We start from the raw sequence: 22,374 nt of genomic DNA, 5'->3' as shown, positions 1-22,374 counted from the left end.
TTGTTCTTGCTATATGATTGGTCCACTTACTGTCATGAGTATCTGTTCATTGAATAATATCTTTTATTATTTCACCTCTTGCAGCTCGCTAATTGTTGGTAATACATTGTAACCTATTTATGGTCCCTTTGGGTCAGTCTCAATGTTGATTTTCCCCAGATTTTGGTGTTTCCTAATTTGTAGCCATATAACCTCACTAGAAGGACATCGGGGTGAAAAATGAGTTTTGTGTCAGAAAGCAGCTTGGAGTTCTTGAAAGTACTGGGCAAATTCCTAAATGTATTTTAACGTATTATTTTCTTATGTAATTTTGGATACATCTGTATCAGTCCAAGATATGTATATCAATGGCCTCAATCAACATCCAAGTATATATCATAGTCTAGACAATAGGCATTCTTCATTCATTTGGCTTTTTCCCATTGGATTATTGACTGAATTATTTTGATGGGTTGTAGGGATCTCCTTGAAGAAACACTGTAGAATAATGAGATTGTACAATTAACACTGTCATGTTGGAAGTATACTGTTTTTCACAAATAGAACTACCCTTGCTGCCTACCCCACACATTTATTCTAAAGCTTTAATATAACTCAATGGTAGAAAAATACCTGACTTTTTAAAGAAGTTTTTAACCTTTTTTTCCCCTAGAGCTTGCTGAGATAAAGGCTGAATGCCTTAATATCTTTACATAATCTTAATTAAAAATAACTACCTGACATATCACTTGAATCCACAAATTTTCTGAATCAAAGATGTATGGATTTTTAAATTCCTATTAGAGGATAAAAACAAAGGATCAAAAATGATCAAATTGTTTTGTACTCCCACTTTTTCCATAATAAATTTTCCTTTAATCATTAGGGGAGAGTTCAATGTGAGTTCCCATATTTCAAAACATAGAGCTGGCTTATAGTACTTACTTTACCTCTTTTTCTTTTGGATAATTTTTATACTGTTGTGTAAGGTGTTGATCAAATCTACTCAAGGGACTGTGTCCTAAAAATTATATCTAGATGCTTGATTTCACCCAAATAATAATTTTAGTGGTTGCATACGTTTCATTTTTAGAAGTGGTCAGAAAGAATCTGGAAATGTGTTTTGTCCTTTGAGACCATAGTTTTACAAGCCAAAATTGCTTTGCCATATAAAATATGGGTAGAAAGATATATCAAAAATTAAAAATGATAAAAATTTTAATTCCTTTTTAGAAGTCTTTCTGCATAGATTAGGCTCTAATCTCTGGAGTGCAGGTCAAAGTCAAGAACAGTGGGGAAAACCTATGCAGTGAAAATGTTCATATAGCCTATTTTTTCCCCCTCCAAATTTATTTATTTCTTTGTTTTCAATTTTCAATGATCACTTCTATAAATTTTAAATTTTCTTCCCCTCCCTCCCCAAGACTGCATGTAATCTTATATGGGCTCTACATATACATTTTCATTAGACACATTTTCACATTAGTTATTGTAACAGCAAGGACTCTGGCATGCACAGGAGCTCTTGCTGTACAAATTCTTAGATCTGCTTCTCTAAAAGGAAAAACAACTTTTGAGGGGGTCAGCAATCACTTTAATCAAGCACAAATATCATTCACTTAGTTCAGAGGAAAAAGTCAGCACCCTGAACTTTGGAAACAATATGAAATAAAGAAATAATGACTAACAGGGCTTCCAACTATCTGACCATAAACAATACATACATCACAGATCAACAGACAGATCCAACTGTCTGACCATTACATACATACCTAGTTATTAGAGAGAGAAGCACCAATATCTGTGTTTTCAAAGTCTGTGGCAGGCTCCTTAGTGGCTGCCCAACGTCTTGTCTGCCCAAATAAACACTTCCAATGAGTAAGCCCCAAAGTAAAACCTTACCTCAAAGTATTTATACACTTTTCAGAGCTAGAGGGCACAATCCTGTGACCCAGTAGCTCAAGAGAAATTAACAAAAGGTATTGTGGCCTATTAATGCATGGGGAATATATTTTACTCTTCCCCCTACCCATCATTAACCTTAAATTACCATTACAGTCCTGTTATATAGAAAAATTAAAATGGGAGAAAGGATGAGTAAAACTAAACAAAACCAAGCATAACAAAAGAGAAAATAATCTGTTTCATCCTGCCTTCTGGTTCCATAGTTCTTTCTCTGGGTGTGGATGGCATTTTGCATCATGAGTCCTTTGGAAATGTTTTGGTCCTTGCATTGCTGTGAAGGACTAAGTCCATCCAAAATAGTCTTCACATACTGTGGCTGTTACCGTGTATAATGTTCTCCTGGTTCTGCTCCCTTCACTCAGCATCAATTCATATAAGTCTATCAAGGTATTTTTGAAGTCCTCCTGTTTGTCATTTCTTATAGCACAATAATATTCCATTATATTCATATACCACAACTTGCTCAGCTGTTCCCCAATTGATGGGCATTCCCTTGATTTCCAGTTCTTGGCTACCACAAAAAGAGCTGCTATAAATATTTTTGTACATGTGGGTCCTTTTCCCATTTTTATGATCTCTTTGGGATACAATCCTAGAAGTGATATTGCTGGGTCAAAGAGTATACATATTTTTATAGCCCTTTGGGCATAGTTCCAAATTGCTCTCCAGAATGGTTGGATCAGTGCACAGATCCACCAACAATTAGTCAGCGTTCCAGTTTTCCCATATCCTTCCAACATTTATCATTTTCCTGTTCTGTCATGTTAGCCAATCTGATATGTGTGACGTGGAACCTCCGAGTTGTTTTGATTTGTATCTCTCTCTAGTCAATAGTGATTTAAAGCATTTTTTCATATGACTGTAGGTAGCTTTAATTTCTTCCTCTGAAAACTGCCTGTTCATATTCTTTGTCCATTTATCAGTTGGGGAATGATTTGTGTTCTTGTAAATTTGGCTCAGTTCTTTACATATTTTAGCAATGAAGCCTTTATCACAGACAGTAGTTGTAAAAATTCTTTTCCCGTTTCTGCTTTCCTTCTAATCTTGGTTGCATTGGCTTTGTTTGTGTAAAACCTTTTCAATTTAAGGTAATCAGAATTATCTACTTTGCATTTCATAATGTTCTTTCTCATTTGGTCATAAATTCCTCCATTCTCCATCAATCTGACAAATAAACTTTTCCTTTCTCCCCTAATTTGTTCATAGTAACAAATTTTATACCTAGATCATGTACCCATTTGGATTTTATTCTGGTATACAGTGTCAGCGATAGTGGCATATAATCAGGCATGTTTTTGAGGACAAGGAGAAGACTCAGGATGATGGAAGAGATGGCTATCTATCCCATTACCTTTGGTGCATGTCAAGACCATCTTGTCACTGTGGGAACTGTACAGATCATTAACTCCTAAAAAACCATTGTCTTAAAAACATTGGGTGGTTCCATGGGTATACTAATGTTCCATCTGCAACTGGACTGTAATGATGATGCCTCAAAGATCAATAAAGATAACCTACAACCCAGGAGAGTGCTTTTGGTTTTATGCCAGTCATGGAATTGGAGAGTCTACATGTTCTTAATTGAGTATTCATCCCCTTTCATGAGTAAATGTTGAGGACTTGGGTATTTGGAGTTCATACTGCTTTCCCATACTGAGGGATCTGAGGTGAACCTTCCTTTCCATGCTATTGCCACTTGTATCCTCTTTATTTAGTGGATCCATTTTGGAGCTGTGACCATCTATTGGAGGGAAGATGGCATTTACCTTGTTAAAAAGTCTTGTCTTGGAGATAATAATACCTCACCTACATTCATATTTGGAGCATGGGGGAGGTATTTAAAGGGACAGAAAGAGGGCACAAGTGTGGCAGGTTGTTCTGATGTTGGATGGCAGAAATCAATTTATAATCTTGTATGAATGTGGGAAAAACCTTAAAAAAGAACTCTCAAAATTAGTCATGGCTGTATGCACATCAGTATAGGTTATTGTAGCAAATTATTAACCTGTTGACCAGAGTGGTCAAGTGTGAATGAGGGGAGGGTGCTTCAACATTCTTCTTCTCTATTTCTGACAAAGGTAAAAAGAGCCAATTCTGGTTACTCCGTTTTCCCCTCTTTTTAAAATGTTGATTCCATGACTTTTTGTGGTTAGTGGTGAATGTGATTGCTTTTGATGACTGACCTTTGTCAAGTTTTTGTACAGTGATTGACTTTGGGCTCTGCCCTATACAGACTGTGATGAAATAACCTTAACTGGAAACCAGCTAGTTCTGGCTTCTGAACTCTTCAGTTTAAGTTGACTGACTACTTGAAATTCAAACAAATAACTGCAGTGTTGGATATCAGATAACTACTTTCAGAATGCAAATGGAAAATTATTTATTATTTAAAATATAAAAATGTGAAAATGGCTATTAATCATAAGAACTTATTTTAATACTAGATGTAATGCAGTGAAAAACATTAGGACTAAATGTTTCTGAGGGTTATTCAGCTTTATTTCTTGAAAAAGTCTGAGTATAATTTATGACACACTTAATTATTACACCTTATTCTTTGTAGTTCTTTATGATTTAGACTCTTTGGTTCATATTTTCAAAGGTATGATAGAATTCATTTACATTAACAAGCAGTATCTATCAATTCTCTCTGGTGCTCTTTTTTGGTGGGGGGAGGGAGAGGACATGGTACCGACGGGAGGATCTTTTTGTTTAATATTATTTTATTTTTTTTCCAATTTCATGTAAAGATAGTTTTCAACACTTATTTTTTTGTAAACTTTAGAGTTCCAATTTTTTCCCTCCCTCTCTCCTCATCCCTTCCCCAAGACAGCAAGTGATTCCTATAGCGAATGCTATAGGTTATACATGTACAATCATGTTAAACATATTTCCACATTATTCATATTGTGAAAGAAGAATCAGAACAAAAGGGAGGAAGAAAAAACAAAAGACAAAAAAAAATGAAATTGCTTTGATCTGCATTCAGACTCCATAGTCTTTTCTCTGAATGTGGATAGCATTTTCCATCATGTGTCCTTAGCACTTATCTTGGATCATTGTATTACTGAGAAGATCTAAGTCATTTATAGTTGATCATCACACAGTGTTGCTGTTGCTATGTATGATGTTCTCTTGATTCTTCTCACTTCACTCAGTGTCAGTTCATATAATTCTGTCCAGGTTTTTCTGAAATCTGCCTGATCATTATTTCTCATAGAACAATAGTATTCTATTACTTTCGTATACCACAACTTGTTCAGCCATTCCCCAGTTGATAGGCATTCCCTCAATTTCTAATTCTTGACCACACAAAAAGAGCTGATAAAAATATTTTTGTACATGTGGGCCTTTTTCTCTTTTTTGTGATCTCTTTGGGATACAGACCTAGTATTGACCTTGTTGGATCAAAAGGTATGCATAGTTTGATTGCCCTTTGGGCATAGTTCCAAATTGTTCTCCAGAATGGTTGAATCAATTCACAATTCCACCAACAATGCATTAGTGTTTCAATTTTCCCACATCTTCTCCAACATCTGTCATTTCCTTTTCTGTCATATTAGCCCATCTGCTAGGTGGGAGGTGGTACCTCAGAGTTGTTTTAATTTGCATTTCAAGACAACAGTTTTAATAGAATGGAGACATCAGTTATTAGAGAGGGGTTGAGGAGTAAATGGGGGTGAGTAAGGAAATAGAAGAAAAAAAGGTGGGAGAAAGATATAATGATAGTTGGAGTGGATGAGAGAACCAAAGGTTAATTTTTTTAAGGTTAGAGGAGAAATGAATATTTTTGTAGGCCGTGGAGAAGGAAGAGAAATGGAAAGATTTAATGTGAGTGAGAATGTTTGAGGGGTAGACTCAACAGACCAGGGAGATCAGTTCAAGGGCATGAGGAGAAGGGTTTACTTGACAAGGAAGAAATTTATCTTATTCTGTGAGATTAGAGAATTTGAGAGTTCAGTGGCTAAATATCAAGAGGAGCTCTGAGGCAAAGAGGAGACAAGGTGACAGTGCTCACTATAGATGGTGTAAACTGCATAATGAAGTTGGAAGTAAGATCATTTGCTTAGTAGAAGGACTGGAGTCTTAAGAAGAGAGGGTAAAGTTTGGAACAATTCCTGTGGAGTAAATCATCAATCAGAGAAGATTTTAAGGATTTCTTTGCGTCTCTGAGGGATCAGTCAAGGTTAAATAATACAAATTTAAGTGGACCCAGCTTGTATGATATGATTTATTCCAGCAATATTCAGTGGTGACAGAGGTAGGAATGAGGTAAATGAATGGGAGGAGGGTGGGGAGGAGATAATAAACTGGATGTAGAATAGGAGTAATGGAAAGACAAAAGGGCAGTTGATCAAGGGGTGGAGGACAGTGCCTTGTGTAGCTGGTTAACCATGGGATCCAGATTATAAAGAAAAGAGAGTCTAATAAGGGTAAGACCTTAGAGAACAGTATGAAAAACGAAGACCAGATGTTGCAGTGAGGTCAAAGAAAAGGTTTATGAAAGGAGAATTTTAGAATTCTATTTGAAGGTGAATGGATACATTTGGTGATGCTAAGACCTAAAGTTGACCATCCATGTGAGTGACTTATGTAGAATAGTAATAGTGCATGAGCTGAGACTCATGTTCTGGGTGGTCAGGAAATTGGAAGAATTATGCGAGAAGAGTTAGTGTGAGTTAGTATGAATATGGGACTCATCAAAGATGATTTGCTTAGGTTGTATGTATTTGGACAATTAAGTGTATGTATAATGATTATATTGAAGGAAATACAAGTCTGTAGTCTTTAGATAGTTCGTGAATTTGCCATTGCTTCTGTAGAAGGTACGACCATTGCTCCTACCACCTCCAGCCTCTACAAGGAAGTTTGAACTAAAAACTAACTTTTCCCTTGACAAATTTTACTTCATTCATCAAAAAAGAAGTTATTTTCCAAAATAACCTGCATTTCCCCCTTTTCTTCACTAGATGGTGAACTTATATGTTATTGAGGATATAAATAAGCAAAAATTAGGAAATTTGAAATGGTAAATCCTTTATAATATGCATGTGTTACCTGAAAAATGAGGGAGTTCCTTTACCAAAGTTGCTTTTTAACATACATTGATTATCAACCTCTCTAGCCCCGTTAATTTGGAAAGAAAAAAAAAGATTGGTTCTGAAGGCAATTTTGTTGAAAGTGAGGCAGGGTGGTAAAAGATTTTAGTACTGTCAATGGAAGGTAGATAAAGGTTGGGCATTGATTTGGGAATCTCTGCATGAAAGAGAAAGTGGGTATTCTTGGATATGAAAAACATGCTTCTTGACTTGTATTTAATCTCAATGCAGTCATGGAGGTGGGAGGGGGGACCTGTGGCCTCGAGGCCACATGTGGCCCTCTATGTCCTCAAGTGTGGCCCTTTGACCAAATCCAAACTTCACAGAACAAATTCCCTTAATTAAAAGACTTTTTTTCTGTAAAACTTGGACTCAGTCAAAAGGACCTAGAAGGCCACATGTGGCCTTGAAACCACAGATTCCCCACCCCTGAATGTAGTGCATATTTCTCCTTTTGTGTTAGCGTAGGCCTGAAAAGAAAAGCTATGGCTCTTAGTCCCATGGGATGTTCAAAATACAATGACATTTCTCCTACCATTAGTTTTCTCTTAAATTCATGAGAACTCTGGATCTTAGGGAAAAAAAAACAAAAAAAACAGGAACCATCCCACAAAATGGTCACATTTGCTTTTCTTCATTCCAAACTTTCCCTGCCTTTTCAGAACTGACCCTTACTAGATGAAAGCTTTTTAGGTTGGCCTATACTTTCTGCTAATAGTTCCAAGATGACAGTTTCTAATGCTTTTAGTTATAGTTTAAGGTAGAAATCAAATGACAGTACTGGAATGTTTCACAAAGGGGAAGAGCTATGAAATATTTATAAATGTCACAGCAGGTAGCATTTTAACTATTATTTTTCACTTATATCACCTGATGTTATGTGAACATCTTTGACTTATTTGAATGGTACAATTAATAGAATGAAAACAAAATTTTATTCTGAGCTCTACTGTTGAATGGAAAGATCAGAGACCTAGGTTTCAGAGGAAAGTCATGAAGCTAGTAATTGTAAGTTGAGCAACACAACCAGTGAATAAAATTTAAAGATATTTGTCTAAACTCTAGGAAAATTAGCTGAAAATTAGCAAGCAGTTCTTTCAATAAACATTTGTTAACTACTTACTGTGTATAGAACACTGTGCTAGTGATTAATTTATATAAAATACAGGGCTTGTCCTCATGGAGCTTATAGTTAGGTGGAGAGGTATGTGACATGCAAATAACTATAATATTACATATGTGTAATATAGCTATTTTTATATATTTATGTGCATATATTTCATATATAATACACATACAATATATGTACATTGTAGAAATATTATAATCACAATGTACATGCATAATAAATTTTATTTTACATTATAAAATTCACATCATATTACATATACAATATATTTTTACATTATAAATACATTATGCCAATTGTATACACAATGCGTGTATATATATATATATATATATATATACACATTATACAAATGCACCTTCCTTAGTCCATAGCACAATGTTCTATAAAAATGTTTGTTAAAAGAATTTCCTGTTCATTCTCAGCTAATTTTCCTACAGATTAAACATGTACATATATTTATATAGAAACACACATATACATATAATTCACACGTGTCTTTGTGTGTGTATTTGTGCACTACTTAAAACTTAACTGGTGGCGAAGAAGGTCATTACTGACTGAATACATCAGGAAAGGTGTTATCTGAGTTGGTTTTGAAAGGTTGAATAGAAATGTGGTTAGGAAAAGAATCAGTTGGGTGGAGGAAGGTAATCTAGGTAGCAAAGGTACAGAGGTAGGAAAATAGGGACGACAGAATATGTAGAGAGAATAATATGAATCAAGACTGAAAAGATAGGGAGGTACCTGATTGTGGATGTCCTTGAGGATCAGACTGTAGGGATAGTAGCTTTTCTTTGATAGGTATTGTAGAGATCCCATAAGAATATTATTATGATGTAGTTTTTGAGCAGATGAGAGACACAGAGAAGGCAGAGTGGTATAGTGGAAAGAAGTGATGTATTTGGAGTTGGAGGACTTGGGATCAAATTTTGGGTCTGCCACCTGCTCACGAGTGCGATTTGGGGCTTAACTATTCTGAGCCTGAAATTCTTCATCTGTGAAACGTGAGAGTTTCGTTCAGATGACCTTTTGAGCCTTTTCTAGCTTTACAGTTATAATCCTATGAAGAGAGGAAGTTTGTACAGTGAAAGGGTGTTGCATTTTCCCACTGAACTTGAAGTCATGGGACGTGAGTTTGAATTCTCTCTACTACTTAATCTTGGGCAAATCACTTCACCTCTCTGGGTCTCAATTTCCTCATTTAAAAAAAGAATGGATTGGACAAAGTGATGGCTAAGATTGTTTTCAGCCAATAGAGCTATATAATTTCAATCATCCTATGACTAAGAATGTCAAGGGAAATTTTGTCATTAATGTGAATGAGGGATGAGAGGGAGAGAAAATGAAGTGAAAGAAGTCATGTTAGATTATTGTAATACTGTAGCAAGTTTTAATGAGAACCTCTAAAAGGATAGTGGAAGTGGAAATAGAGATGGTAAAAGAATAATAAATGAAATATTTCAAAGACAGAATCAGTAAGACTGGATGTAAGAAGAGGGAAAGGTAAAAAAAAAAAAAAAAAAGATCCCAACATTGGAAACATTAATGAATGGTAATGCCTTTGCCAGAAATGATAAATTTCAAAGGGGAGAAAATTTTGGAGAAAGATTATGACCTTTGTTTTAGACAGAGTGATTTTTCAGGTGCTGATGGAACTTCTGGCAAGTTGGATATAAGGGTCTGGAACTCAAGAAGAGAGAGGCCATGATTAGAAGTAAAAAAAATCTTTTACATAGAGGTGGTTGAATTCTTGAAAAGTGAAAGAAATTGCCAAGAAAAAAATGCAATTAGAGAAAAGAATTCCAAGTAATATTTACCTTAAGGACCTGGAAAAAGGATAAGATGCAAGATAAAAAAAAGTATTCTTAGGGAAGTGAGAGGACTACCAGGTCTAAGAAATGTGTGTAGAGCCCATGGAGGAGGTGGTAGACAGGAGACAGTGTTAAATCTCTGTAGTCAAGGAGAATGAAGATTGGACAAAAAGCCATCTAAATTCATAATGAGAAGGTCATTGGTGACATTAGAGAATGTGTTCGATTGAATGGAGATGGACAGCAGAAAGTATATTATCTAGGACTGAAAATAGAACACAGTAAGGAAGTGGAGGGGAAGAATGCCCATACTTTTTTTTTCAAGAAGTTTGACATTGAAAGGGAGATAGAGACAATACTTTTACTGGATAGGATCAAAGGGTCAAAGAAAGGCTCTTTTTTAAGGAATGGAGGTATCTGAGCATGTTGGATAAATGAGAAGAAGCCAATGGTGAGAGAGAAATAAATAAAAGATTCACGAGGATATAGATGATTGCTATAGGAGACAGCAAAGGATGAGTTTCAAGGGACTTAGCTGAGATATTTTTTGAGATATTTTTCTTTCTAACAAAAGCAAGGAAGAAGGAGAGAGTGTGTTGTGATATTGTGAAGCTATGAAATAAGAGATTTTAGGGAGCTCTATATATATTTCAATTCTATTTTGAAGAAAAAATGGGCTTAAATTTTTAGGAAGAGAGATTTTGAATACTACCTTACATTTAAAATTGTTTTATAGTTTTAAAAGTGCTTCACATAAGTCCCCTCTTTATTGTCATAAATCCCTATGAATTTGGTTGTACAAGTATTATTATTTTACGGTTAAGGAAACAGAATCTCAAAAAGATCAAGTGATTTTCCCAAGGACACATAGCTATGATGTGATAGGGCTGGGATTCAAACCTAGATACTCTGAATCCAAATCTACTTTTCTTTTCACTACTACATATGGCTAATTTGTCATAGTAAGAATTATTTTAATGAAAATACATGACTGAGGGAATATTTTCAATTTCTGTATGCAATAATATTTCATGTTCCCTAATGGAAGTAGTTCACAGAAGTAGCTATCCTTGCCGTATAGCATTTGTTACTTCCCCTTCTCAGCAGTACTGGGAATGAATGAATGAACCAATGAATGAAAGAAAGAAAAACATTAAGTGTTTATTAAGTACTGAGAATATGAAGCCGAGGAACAAAGTTTGGTTTGGAGAGTTATGAATAGTTAATTGACATGCTCTTTTAGTAGTAATGCTCATATTAATTTGATTACTGGTTCCAGAGCAAGAGCGAAAGGAGGGCAGAGCAGATGGCATGGCCAACGTTTGTCAACCCTGGTTTTCTGAAGGGAGGTTTAAGAGTCATTAAGCATGTAACACCTGGTTTACCTCTGGCTAAAGATAGTGGGTTAGGTGAGTTCTCACTCACTTACTAATGGAGACCATTCAATGTCAGACAGAGTGCCAAAGATGAGTGGTTAAATTTTCTCATAATAATAGCTAGCATTTAAAAAACACTTTGAGGTTTGCAAAATGCTTTACATATTAGTCTCATTTGATCCTTTCAACAACCCTGGGAGGGAGGTGCTATTATTATCACTGCCATTTTGCAGATGAGAAAAGTAAGGGAGAGAGGGAGGAAGGAAGAAGGGAGAAAGGAGAAAGGGAGGGAGAGAAAAAGAAAGAGAGACATTGAGATTAAGAAACTTGTCCAGGGTCCCACAACTAGTAAGTAACAGTGTTTCAACTCAGGTCTTCTGACTCCAAATCTAACACTCAGTCTTCTCAATCACTTAGCTGCCATGGTATCTGGAGGTTGAGGATATATGGGCATGTGGAGATGGAGATAAAGGGATAGGCTAGTTGATATTCTCAGCAAGATGTTGCAGTTTCCTGGCAGGTGGTAAGATGCCACCTGAGTTGGCCCTGGCTGCCTAGTGAATGGTTTACAAAAATATGTTACAAAGCCACTACTTTCTTTTTTCTCACAGTATTTGCTAATGATATCGTCTAATAATTCTGATGATAAAATGTTTGTCATATTCCAGGTCCTGATCTTCAGGTCTGCATGTCCAAAAATCCTACTTGCTGTACTAAAAAGATGGAGGAGAGATATCAAATTGCAGCACGACAGGATATACAACAAGTCCTTCAGACCTCAAGTTCTACATTAAAATTTCTAATATCTCGTAATGCCGCTGCTTTTCAAGGCAAGTATCTCCTGGAAATTTGGAGCTTAATCTAAACTTATCATATCTTTTGGGCATAGAAAGAGAATGGAAAATACTCCTGAAGTATATACTAATAACTCCCTAGACTTGAATAATAAGTTTTCCTTTATGTTCATGGTAAAATTTTTGTTCATCCTTGGTTTGGAATTTGTGTGCTTTCTGAGTTTGATATGGCTTGAATTAGGTTTGGTTTAAGCAACCTGATCTTATCTGTAGTCTGTGGAATCAGAATCCAGTGATTTAATCCATCCTAGTAAACACTTCAGTTCTTGAACTCCCCCATTATCTGATTTTGTTTTTCATCTGACCTAGAGAAACCTTCTTAAAAGTATTTGACTACTTGGGGTATGCAGAAACAAACTCTTCTTCCCAGCAATTCTCTTGAATTCTCTGACCACTCCACAACCATGCTTGGTCTCACAGGGCAACATTACATTAGATATAGGTTATAAATCTTCAGGGATAGGGAACATTGCAGATTCACATTTGTGTTTTCCACAGCATCTAACACTCGATCTGGTACACAGTAGGTGTTCAATAAACATATTGCATGAATGAATGATTTAAGGTTTGACTTTATTTGATTGAGGCTTGCATCCCTGTGGTGCTGTGCTTATGCACCCATTGCTAACAGAATAGTAATTTTTCTTTTAGTATTTACTAGGAGGAAAGCTGTCAAACCATGCCTTTACCTCAGGAGGGCTATGATAATATTTCAGAACCAATGTTTGTGGCTTAGTGATTACATGTTTAAAAATGCAACTAGACAAAACGTTTGCCCAATGTTTTTGCTTTTTTCTGATGTTATTTTCAAATAAAAGAGTATTAGAATGTCTGCATAATAATGTGCTGAGATATGTGAATGTTTGATGATTGCCACTGACGGGAGATAGATTGGATGCTTTGGGATTAAGCTTAAAGGCAAAACTCGTACCATTGCTGTCTTCTTTATTTGACTCCCTTGGTTCTAATATTATATTAAAATACAAAAAAATAATGTGTTATAAAATTGTATGGAAGAGTAAAAGAAATGATGTTTCTTATTTTAGTAACTTCTATAAAATTTAACATCACTGCAATAAAAATAATTGACTAATTTATTTTTGTTTTTATAAAACATTAGTTAGTCTATGGACCTCAGGCACGTAAATATCTAGATTGTACAACACTTCATATAAAATTATTGCCTTGGTTTAACACATTATGAGAACCAACAATTTTTTTGAATGAGCATATTAATGTTAATAAGTTAAAATAATTTGTGGTTTGTTTATATCTATGACTAATTCACAAAGCTGATAAAAGTTTAACTTTAAAATAGACATATTTCAAAAGGAATGAGTGGTGTAATTTTAGAATAATGTGGAAGTTGAAAGAAAATGAAGTTAGTGATAAATTACTAAGCATTACTGTGGAGATCTTTGAAATGTCAAATTTTTAAAATGTTACAAATTTAGTGGGATTTTTTGAAAGTCTGAGTGAATAGTATTATATCTATCATTGGCTTTTATTTTAAACTGTTGGGTAAAAGACATTTCTAAGTATGATATTAACCAAGGACTGTGATTTGTACCAGAGGTATTAGATGCCCTGTGGTAAAGATATGTTTTAAAATATGTCAAAGAAATGCCATTACTGATCATTTTACTTATAAGACGGTGTCATTTTGACAACATAACATTATAAATGACGAAATTCTTGCATGGTCACTTGTGTGAACCAGACAAAGCTGGTTAGACACAGGATGGTCAGGGATCAAACAGAAGTTTAATTTCAAAGTGAGGACAACAGCTTGTAAGAAGAGACACATGTGCTGGAGGCCGGCCCCTAGGTGGAGGTTGGGGAGGCAAATCTCAATATGTATATCTATGGCTATGCAGTGAGTGGTAGACCTGATAATGAGGGGTGACAGCAACAATGAGACAAGTTTTATTCATAGCAGGACTTTATGACCAGAACATGGGTACTTATCCGAACTTGTCAAGTGCTTGAGTTAAAAGAACATTCTGTGCAGGTCAAAGCAATTGAATAATTATGTGATTTTTTCTAGAGCGTGAGATCATTTAGAGGGTGAACACAAAGGATTGTTGTTATACTAAGCTCAGGGCATGGATTGATTGCTGGGCTTTAGCTCTGGAAAACAGGGTGTCTCCTAATATCTTGATACTTGAAATCCAGCTGCTAGGTAGAGGGGAACACTCACCTTAAGAGCTTTATAAGAGGAGAATAAACCTTGAAGGAACTGTAAATATAGTATAATAGGATATTTTAAAGGCCAAGGAATGACAACAGTTTCCAAAAAGAGGGAGTCATCAATAGCTTTAAAACTGTAGAGAGATCAAGGAAGATGTCTTAAAAAAAGACACTGCTGGATTGGATTGGGTTAGAGTAGTGGTGACCTTTGAGAAAAGTTTTATTAAAATTATGGGGATATAAGCTAGACTGTAAAGGATTACTTAGGGCAAGGAAGTGGGAGAATCCACTATTTTTTTTCAAGAAGTTTGATAGTCAAAAACTTGACATTGTCACTGTATGGGATGGAAGAGTGAAGAAGTTTGATTTAGCAGTCTTAGGAAGTATGGATTTGAGAGACCAGGAAAAAAAGTAATAAAAATGCCATTTATATGATGCTTTACCATTTGTAAAGTATAAAACAAACTATCTCATATACTGTTCACTATAAATCTTGTCAGACAAAATCCCCATTTTACTGATGAACATACTGAGGCTGAAAGCAGTTAAATGACTTCTTCAGGGTCAACCCTCTAGTATACACACACACACACACATATGTGTATATACACATACACATACACACACATATATATATACACATACATATGAAGCATGAGTTGAATGTAGATTTTTCTCGCCAATATTACTCATACTCACCATTTTCTTCCAGCTATGCGTTTCCTGATATCATGGGGTAGTACTAACAAGCATATGTACAGCTATTTTTCCATCCTTGAAATCTGTATCTATGAATAGAATATGTGTGTGTGCACATGTGTGTGTATACATACACATGTGCACACACACATATTCTGTTCATAGAGTGCTAACCTTCATTTTAGAAAGACATGAATTCAAAAATGTTTCTGACTTATATTAATGGGATGACCATGAGTAAGTCAAGACTCTAACTCTCTAACATTATGCATTACAGAAGAGCTTGCTACTTTGAGTTGGTAGAGGAAGTTCCTTTCATCAGATGAATTACATATCTAGATGAAAAACTATCACCAATATAATCATATGTTGAAACCAAGAAATCATTAACATTTGCATAACTTTTTAAAGTTCAAAAATTGGGATGGAGAATAGACCAGGACCCAGCTGAACTCTCCCAACATTCCCCTCCAAAAAACTTTAAAATAACAACTCAAATAAAATTTTGGAGTAGCAGAACCAAGACAAAGTCAAAGGGAGTCATTTTTTCCATTCAGAGACAACTTAGGATGTTCAAAGGACAGGTCTTTAACATTGGGGTGGGTGAATGCCTGGAGTGGGGCAAGAGCACCAGTGGTGGGCCTTGGAGGTGACAGCAGCAGCTTTGGGAACTCTCAGCCTAGAAATAGTAAGGGGGTCAGACAACTAGTCAGTAAGAGATTTCAGGGAACAATTTGCTGGCAGTGGGTGTGGTTCATACTGATTAGTGACTCTGTTTCCCATAAGCAGTTCTGGGGCACAGTTCCAAGATGAAGAGGAATGCTTGTGATTGGTCACAAGTGAGTGGAGAACCTGGTTAAAGTTCCAGGGCCAAGAGGAACACTAGTGCTTGCAGCTGCAGGGGAGTAGGGGCCCTTCCTGATTAAAGATGAGAGTACAGACCAGGAGAGCAGTGACTACACCTCTCTCAGAATTGCACCACCTTGGAAGTACTGAAAACTTACAGACCCCTAGAACTAGTTTTGAAAACAGCAGGATGAAAAAGCCTGAAGCTTGCCACAGTGGCTCCCCATCCACAAAAGAACCAGAGCCCACCTTAAACATAAAATTTGAAGTCAAGAAATAGGCTGGGAAAATAAGCAGAAAACAAAGAAAGAATTCGACCAGAAAAATCTACTATGGTATCAAGTAAGACCAAGACATAAACTTAGAAGAAGACAACAATATGAAAACAACTACAAGCAAAGCCTCATAGACAAATGCTGTTGACCCAAGGTCAACAAAAATTCCTGGAAGAGATAACATAAGAGATAAGAGTGGTAGAGGAAAAATTGGGAAAAGAAATGAGAGTGATACAAGAAAATTACAAAAAGAAAATTAGTAGCTTAGTAAAAGAAACACAAAAATTCACTAAAGAAAAGAGTTTCTGTAAAAGCAAAAAAGGTCAAGTAGAAAAGTATAAAATTCACTGAAGAAAAAATTTCCTTAAACAGGCAGAATTGGCCAAATGCAAAAAGAGATACAAAAGGTCACTGAAGAAAATAAGTCCCTAAAAATTCAAATTGAACAAGTGTAAGTTAATGACTCCATGAGACTTCAAGAAACAATAAAACAAAGTTAAAAGAATGAAAAAAACTAGAACAAAATGTAAATATATCCTTGTAAAAGTAACTCACCTGGAAAATAGATCAAGGAGAAATAATTTAAGAATTGTTGGACTACCTAAAAACCATCAACAACAAAAAAGAGCCTACACATCATATTTCAAAAAAATTATAAAGAAAAACTGCTCTAATATCCTAGAACCAGAGAGTAAAATCAAAATGGAAAGAATCCACTTGTTACCTCCTGAAGGAGATCCAAAAATGAAAACTCCCAGAAATATTATAGCCAGATTCCAGAACTCCCAGTTGAAGGAGAAAATGTTGCAAGCAGTCAAAGAAACAATTCAAATATAATGGAGCCACAATTAGGATCACATGGCTTGACTTCCATATTAAAGGAAAAAGGGGCTTGATATTTTCAAGGGAAAAGGAGATAGAATTATAATGAAGAATAATTTACCCAGAAAATCTGAGTATAATCTGTAAGGAGAAAAATGAATATTTGTTGAAATAAAGAACTTCCAAGCATTCCTGATGAAAATAAAATAAATAGATGAATACAAAATTAGACATTCAAATAGAAGACTGAAAAAGCATAAAAAGGTAAGCATGAAAGAATAATTTATAAGGAACTCAATGGTGTCAAACTTTGATGTTCCTGTATGAGAAAATGATACATGTAACTCCTAAGAACTTTATAATTTTAGTGCATTTGGAAGTGGTCTACATAGACAGAAGGCAGAGTTATGAGTTGATTGTGGTGATCTCCAAAAAGAGAATGTAAAGATGAGAAAGTGGGATGCGCTGGGATAAGATGAAGTAGAATAGGTCAAATTTTCTCACATAAAGGAGACATATAACGGAAAGCCTTTGTAGTATAGGGGACTATGAAGGGTAGGGATGGCGGGCAATGCTTGATCCTCATTGTCAATGGAATTGGTTCAAAGAATAAAGTGCACATATGTGAAAACTCCATAGCTTTCTCTAGAAATGCCCTTCATCAGTAGCCAGGAGCAAATCACTTGTATGTAAGAGTTATTAATGATTGGGAACTGGCATGATCAAAAATGACTGAATAGAGAGTCTAGGATGGGTAGGAACTCAAGTGTTTCTGTGAAATGGAAGGAGGAAGAAGTGAAAATCAAGAGTAGTTTTCCCTTGTATAGGTTTTTAAGAGAAGTAAAACATAAGACATTTTTGGTTTGAATGGATTAGAAGTACCAAGTATCATAGAACCATAACTTCTGATTGGAGACTTGGGTTTTTCAAAGAAATAGCCATGTGACCTAGGTGAGTGCTTCCTTGTGCTACCTATTTTCCATCTGTAAATTGAAAGAATTGAACTAGACATTTTCCAGTTCCCTTCCAGGTTTTAAATTTTATGAAAAATTATGTATTGAGGTTTTTCTTCCTGTTGTTACTACTGCCTTTAGGAATGTTGATGAAGGCAGAGGGAAAATAAGGTAGAGGAAAAAATGATTTATTTCCTATTTAAATGAGGGAGGGAATTTCAGATCTTCACAAGAGAAAAATATGTGGAATTTGTAAAAATCAGTTTAATAAAGAAAGCAACTATTTCCTAACAATAAATACCCTGAGTCCCTGGGTATCTTAAAAGTTCAAAGAAAAGTATCAATATATTAAATTTCCTCTGGTTACATTTTTTTAAAAACTACTTGAGTTTGACTGTTTTTCTGGGGGATGTGGTAAGATAAAAAGAGAGATTATTGGGATAAAAGTTTTAGATCCTTGACAAGTACCTAGGAAATAAGAAATATATGATTTAATTTAAATCTGTGGTTTGGTTTCCATATATAAAGCTTTTTTTAGACAAAATGATTAGGTACACTGTCTTTATCTTTAAAATGAAAAGTACCAAATTGACAATGAAATACTTTATGTAGGGTCTTTCCACTAGTTGAATTAATTGGACTTAAATGGTAAATGACCTTAAAGCAGTGTTTTTTGTTTCTATTCTTTATCTTTATTTTCCTTCCTCCTTAGACTCAACTTTCCTCCCCACCTCTACATTTTCCCCTCCCACCCTCCCTGCATTTTTCTCTTTGGCATTCACTGTGCAGTTAACTGCTTTGGAATTTATTCTTCTCATTGATGATGATGTTGCATGTAACTTTGCCATTAAATGAACTGTATCTTGCCTGTTTTTATGCTTAAGTTAGTATGCTTTCAAGATCTTTATTTGATTTAGTTGCATATTTAGCTTGATGTTTTGTTGATGACAGATTTTACCAGCTTGCCAAGAGACTAGATGGTATTGTTAATGTAGTCGTCTTGTCTGTAACTGTATTTGTCTCGAGTAGCTAATCTGCTTTCATTTCCACTTTGTCCTTTAAATTTAATCACCGTTCTTATAAATGTTTGAGTACAGGATGAGTTCATAAGACTAAACCAGGCAATATTTCCAAAATATTGTCTTGACTTTATAGGACTATTTCCTTTTTATAAAACTTATTAGTTTGAGTGTATCAGGTCCACAAGGATGTCTTCCAATTTCCTAATAGAATAGTTATTTCTTTCTCTTATTGCTTCAGTAAAAACAAAACAAAACAAAACCAACCATTTCCCATGGGCAAGTATTCTTTTTTGATATCCTCTGAACTGGCACTTGCTTCTTACTTTTCAGAAGCAGTAAGAAAAATCTTATGTTTATCAAGAATTGACTGATACTGAGGATTTCTCCTTACTGGATTCAGTTTGCAGTTTGTGCATGAGTAAGAGACTGGAAAGGGTCTTTGAACAGTAGCTAATGTGGGAAATATAGTCATACATGATATCACTCAGTGAAGAATGGTGTTTTAACATATTAGTTTTCTATCTTTTTACTTAAAACTTTAATAAATCTATCATCAGAAAAGTTATTGGTTTTAAGGAAAAAATAGGGACATAGCTTCCCATACAGTGTAACATGATGTAAAGAAAAGAATGTGAAAGATAAGCTTCTTTCCAATGTTTTGGGGTTTAATGCAGAAGTTTTAAAATAATCCATTTATTGTTTACCTCTTTAGTTTTTATAAAGAAGTAAATAACAAAGGATCAGTCTGAAAGAGGGGAAAGTCTATAATAATAGTGTCAGAACTGAAAGACTAAAGCTCAGAAGCACACTTGTGATAAAAACTAAGCTACAATAAAGAAGCACCTTTTCCTGGTGCAAGTGGAAGGTCAAAAATCTAAAACTCTTCTTGAAGAAGAGGAAGTTAGAAGGAGGAGCTTTTTTTCCCTACAGACAGAGATAATGGCAGCTCCATAGGAGCAGCTGGATGAGAGCTCAGAGGAAGAAGACATCACTGGTTAAGACTGGTGCTTCCTTCTGATGAGGAATATTTATTGACCAGTGTAGAGTCAAGGGGATTTATGCCTTCTTTCCAGGGACCACAGCTAGTGACATCAAAAGCCTTTTGAAAAGTCCAATCTGAGAACTACTACATACTTTTGATGATTTACCTGTGCATACAGTAGTGACAGAAGGCATTCTTTCTTTTCTTTTTTTAAAACTGAATTAAATTCTTTACAGTGAAAAAAAAAAAACCCCTCTACTTTCTTTCTCTTTTATACTCCTCCCCTTTGGAAAAAAAATCCAAGCCAATCCTTGTAACAAATATTAATAACTAAACAAATAGAATTCTCTGTTGGTCACTTCAAAAAATGTGTGTCTTAGTCTTCATCCTGAGACCTTACCTATCTGTTAGGAGGCAGGCAGCATGCTTCATCACAGCACTGATAGTAATTCGTAAGTCTTTCAAAGCTGATGCCATCAGGAATATGATATTTAATTCTATACAACACGTTTTCTTTTCTTTTCAATGTGCAACAAAAACCTTTATTAGCTCCTGGCTCAATTGTTACTGAACCTGGTATTCTCAAAACTTAATATTAATACTTTAAAGAGCTAATTAGTACAAAACGATGCTAGCGTTGACAATTTATGCTTTCGTAATAAAGTCAAAAATTAACAGCCACCTCTAAGACACAGGACCAGATGGAGTGTGGATTCTTTCTGGATATCGTCGTCAGGCAGGGTACGGCCATCTTCTAGCTGCTTGCATGCAAAAATGAGCCTCTGCTGGTCAGGAGGGATGCCCTCCTTGTCCCAGATTTTGGCCTTGAAATTCTCAATAGTGTCACTGGGCTCTGCCTTCAGAGTGATGATCTTGCCTGTCAGGGTCTTCACAAAGATCTACATGCAACCTCTAAGATGCAGGACCAGATGAAGGGTGGATTTTTTCTGGATATTGTAGTCAGACCGGTAATGGCCATCTTCTAGCTGCTTGCCTGCAAAGATGAGCCTCCGTTGGTCGTGGGGGATGCCCTCTTGTCCTGGATCTTTGCCTAAATATTCTCAATAGTGTCATTGGGCTCTATCTCCAGGGTGATTATGCACCATATTTTCAAAGGAAAATGGATAAAGTAGAAAGTATCTAGAAGGTGACAAGAAAAAAGGGAGGGAGGGTATATCTGAAACATATCAAAGGTGAACGGGTTAGAAGAAATAGGGATGGCTGGCCTAGAGAATAAAAGATTTAGGCAAGACAGATAGGCATAACAAATCTTGTCTCAAACCTCAGGGAAGGGCTCCAGCACCTTGTGTCCTGCCTGATTTTTACAAAGATGACCAGAGAGCTATGTCTTAGTCCCCAATGCCAATCCAATGTAAAGGGTGACATCAGAGAAAGGTATAATAAAAACTAAGATGACCTAGTCAAGTGGGGAGAGTAAAGGATAATCAGTGGACAGCTGATATATTCCATTGGTTTCCTCATGTCAAGATAATGTGAAGAAACCTTTCTTACTCTACCCCGCTACCCCCAGCACATTGGGTAAAGTACTCTGGTCATTATGCCAAGCAACGTATTGTTTTTGTCAGACTGGTGTATGCTGACTTGAGTATCTGTCAGGAGGGAATTGCTGCATACTTCTGTCTCTTCTCTGATTAAAGGATGCTCTCTTTTCTGGTGTTACCTATAGATTGGCTCAATCACTCTCTCAGGTACAAGAAGCTGCTGCTCCTTCAGGAGTCCTACTTCCTTGTATATGGATAGCATCATTCTATTGGCCTAGGTCCAAAGGTTTTTCCTGTCTTTCCTCTTCTGTCACATTCTTTAGCCCTCCAGCCTCATGCTATTGGTTATGATTTTTTCTACCTCTTTAAATTTTTTCTTAAAGAAAAATCCTTTACATTCAATAATATGCTGCTTTCAAGAATTGTTAGAAAGATGAGAGATACACACAAGCATAAAATAAAGGTCAGGAGCAGAATTTATTATGTAAAAAAAGTAGGGATAGTGATCATGATCTCAGACAAAGTTAAAGCTAAAATCAGATTTAAAAAAAAGGAAAAGTAGGGAAACTACACTATGTATCAGCCATGTTAATTGAGAGTTTAAGATCATATAAAATAACTAGACAGTATAAAAATATGAGAGTATATCTACCAAAACTGACACAGGAACTAAATTAATATGAACACAAAACACCTTTTACACAAAGTTAGAGCTAAATAATTGAAGTAATATTTATTGTGTATGGGTAGGTAGAGCTAATATAATAAAAAATGACAATTTTACCTAATCTAATTACATAATGCCATCTTAATTAAATTACTAAATAATTACCTTACCGAGTCAGAAAAAATATTAGCAGGGTGCAT

General features: G+C 35.5%; 1 protein-coding gene across 5 annotated transcripts in view; it reads left to right on the top strand.

Annotated features, from left to right (window-relative positions):
• GPC5 (glypican 5) overlaps nt 1-22,374 on the top strand; it is a 2,038,323-nt gene that overhangs the window by 71,840 nt on the left and 1,944,109 nt on the right. For all 5 annotated transcript variants that reach the window (XM_072622122.1, XM_072622124.1, XM_072622123.1 and 2 more), the window contains exon 2: nt 12,031-12,192. In XM_072622122.1, coding sequence (XP_072478223.1) covers nt 12,031-12,192 — 162 coding nt within the window. The remainder of the gene's footprint in view (nt 1-12,030; nt 12,193-22,374) is intronic.

The sequence above is a fragment of the Notamacropus eugenii genome, chromosome 6 (genome assembly GCF_028372415.1).
Source record: "Notamacropus eugenii isolate mMacEug1 chromosome 6, mMacEug1.pri_v2, whole genome shotgun sequence".
NCBI classification, from domain to species: Eukaryota; Metazoa; Chordata; class Mammalia; order Diprotodontia; family Macropodidae; genus Notamacropus; species Notamacropus eugenii.
Note: the sequence above shows the minus strand (reverse complement) of the source record. Positions and strands in the feature narration are given on the sequence as shown.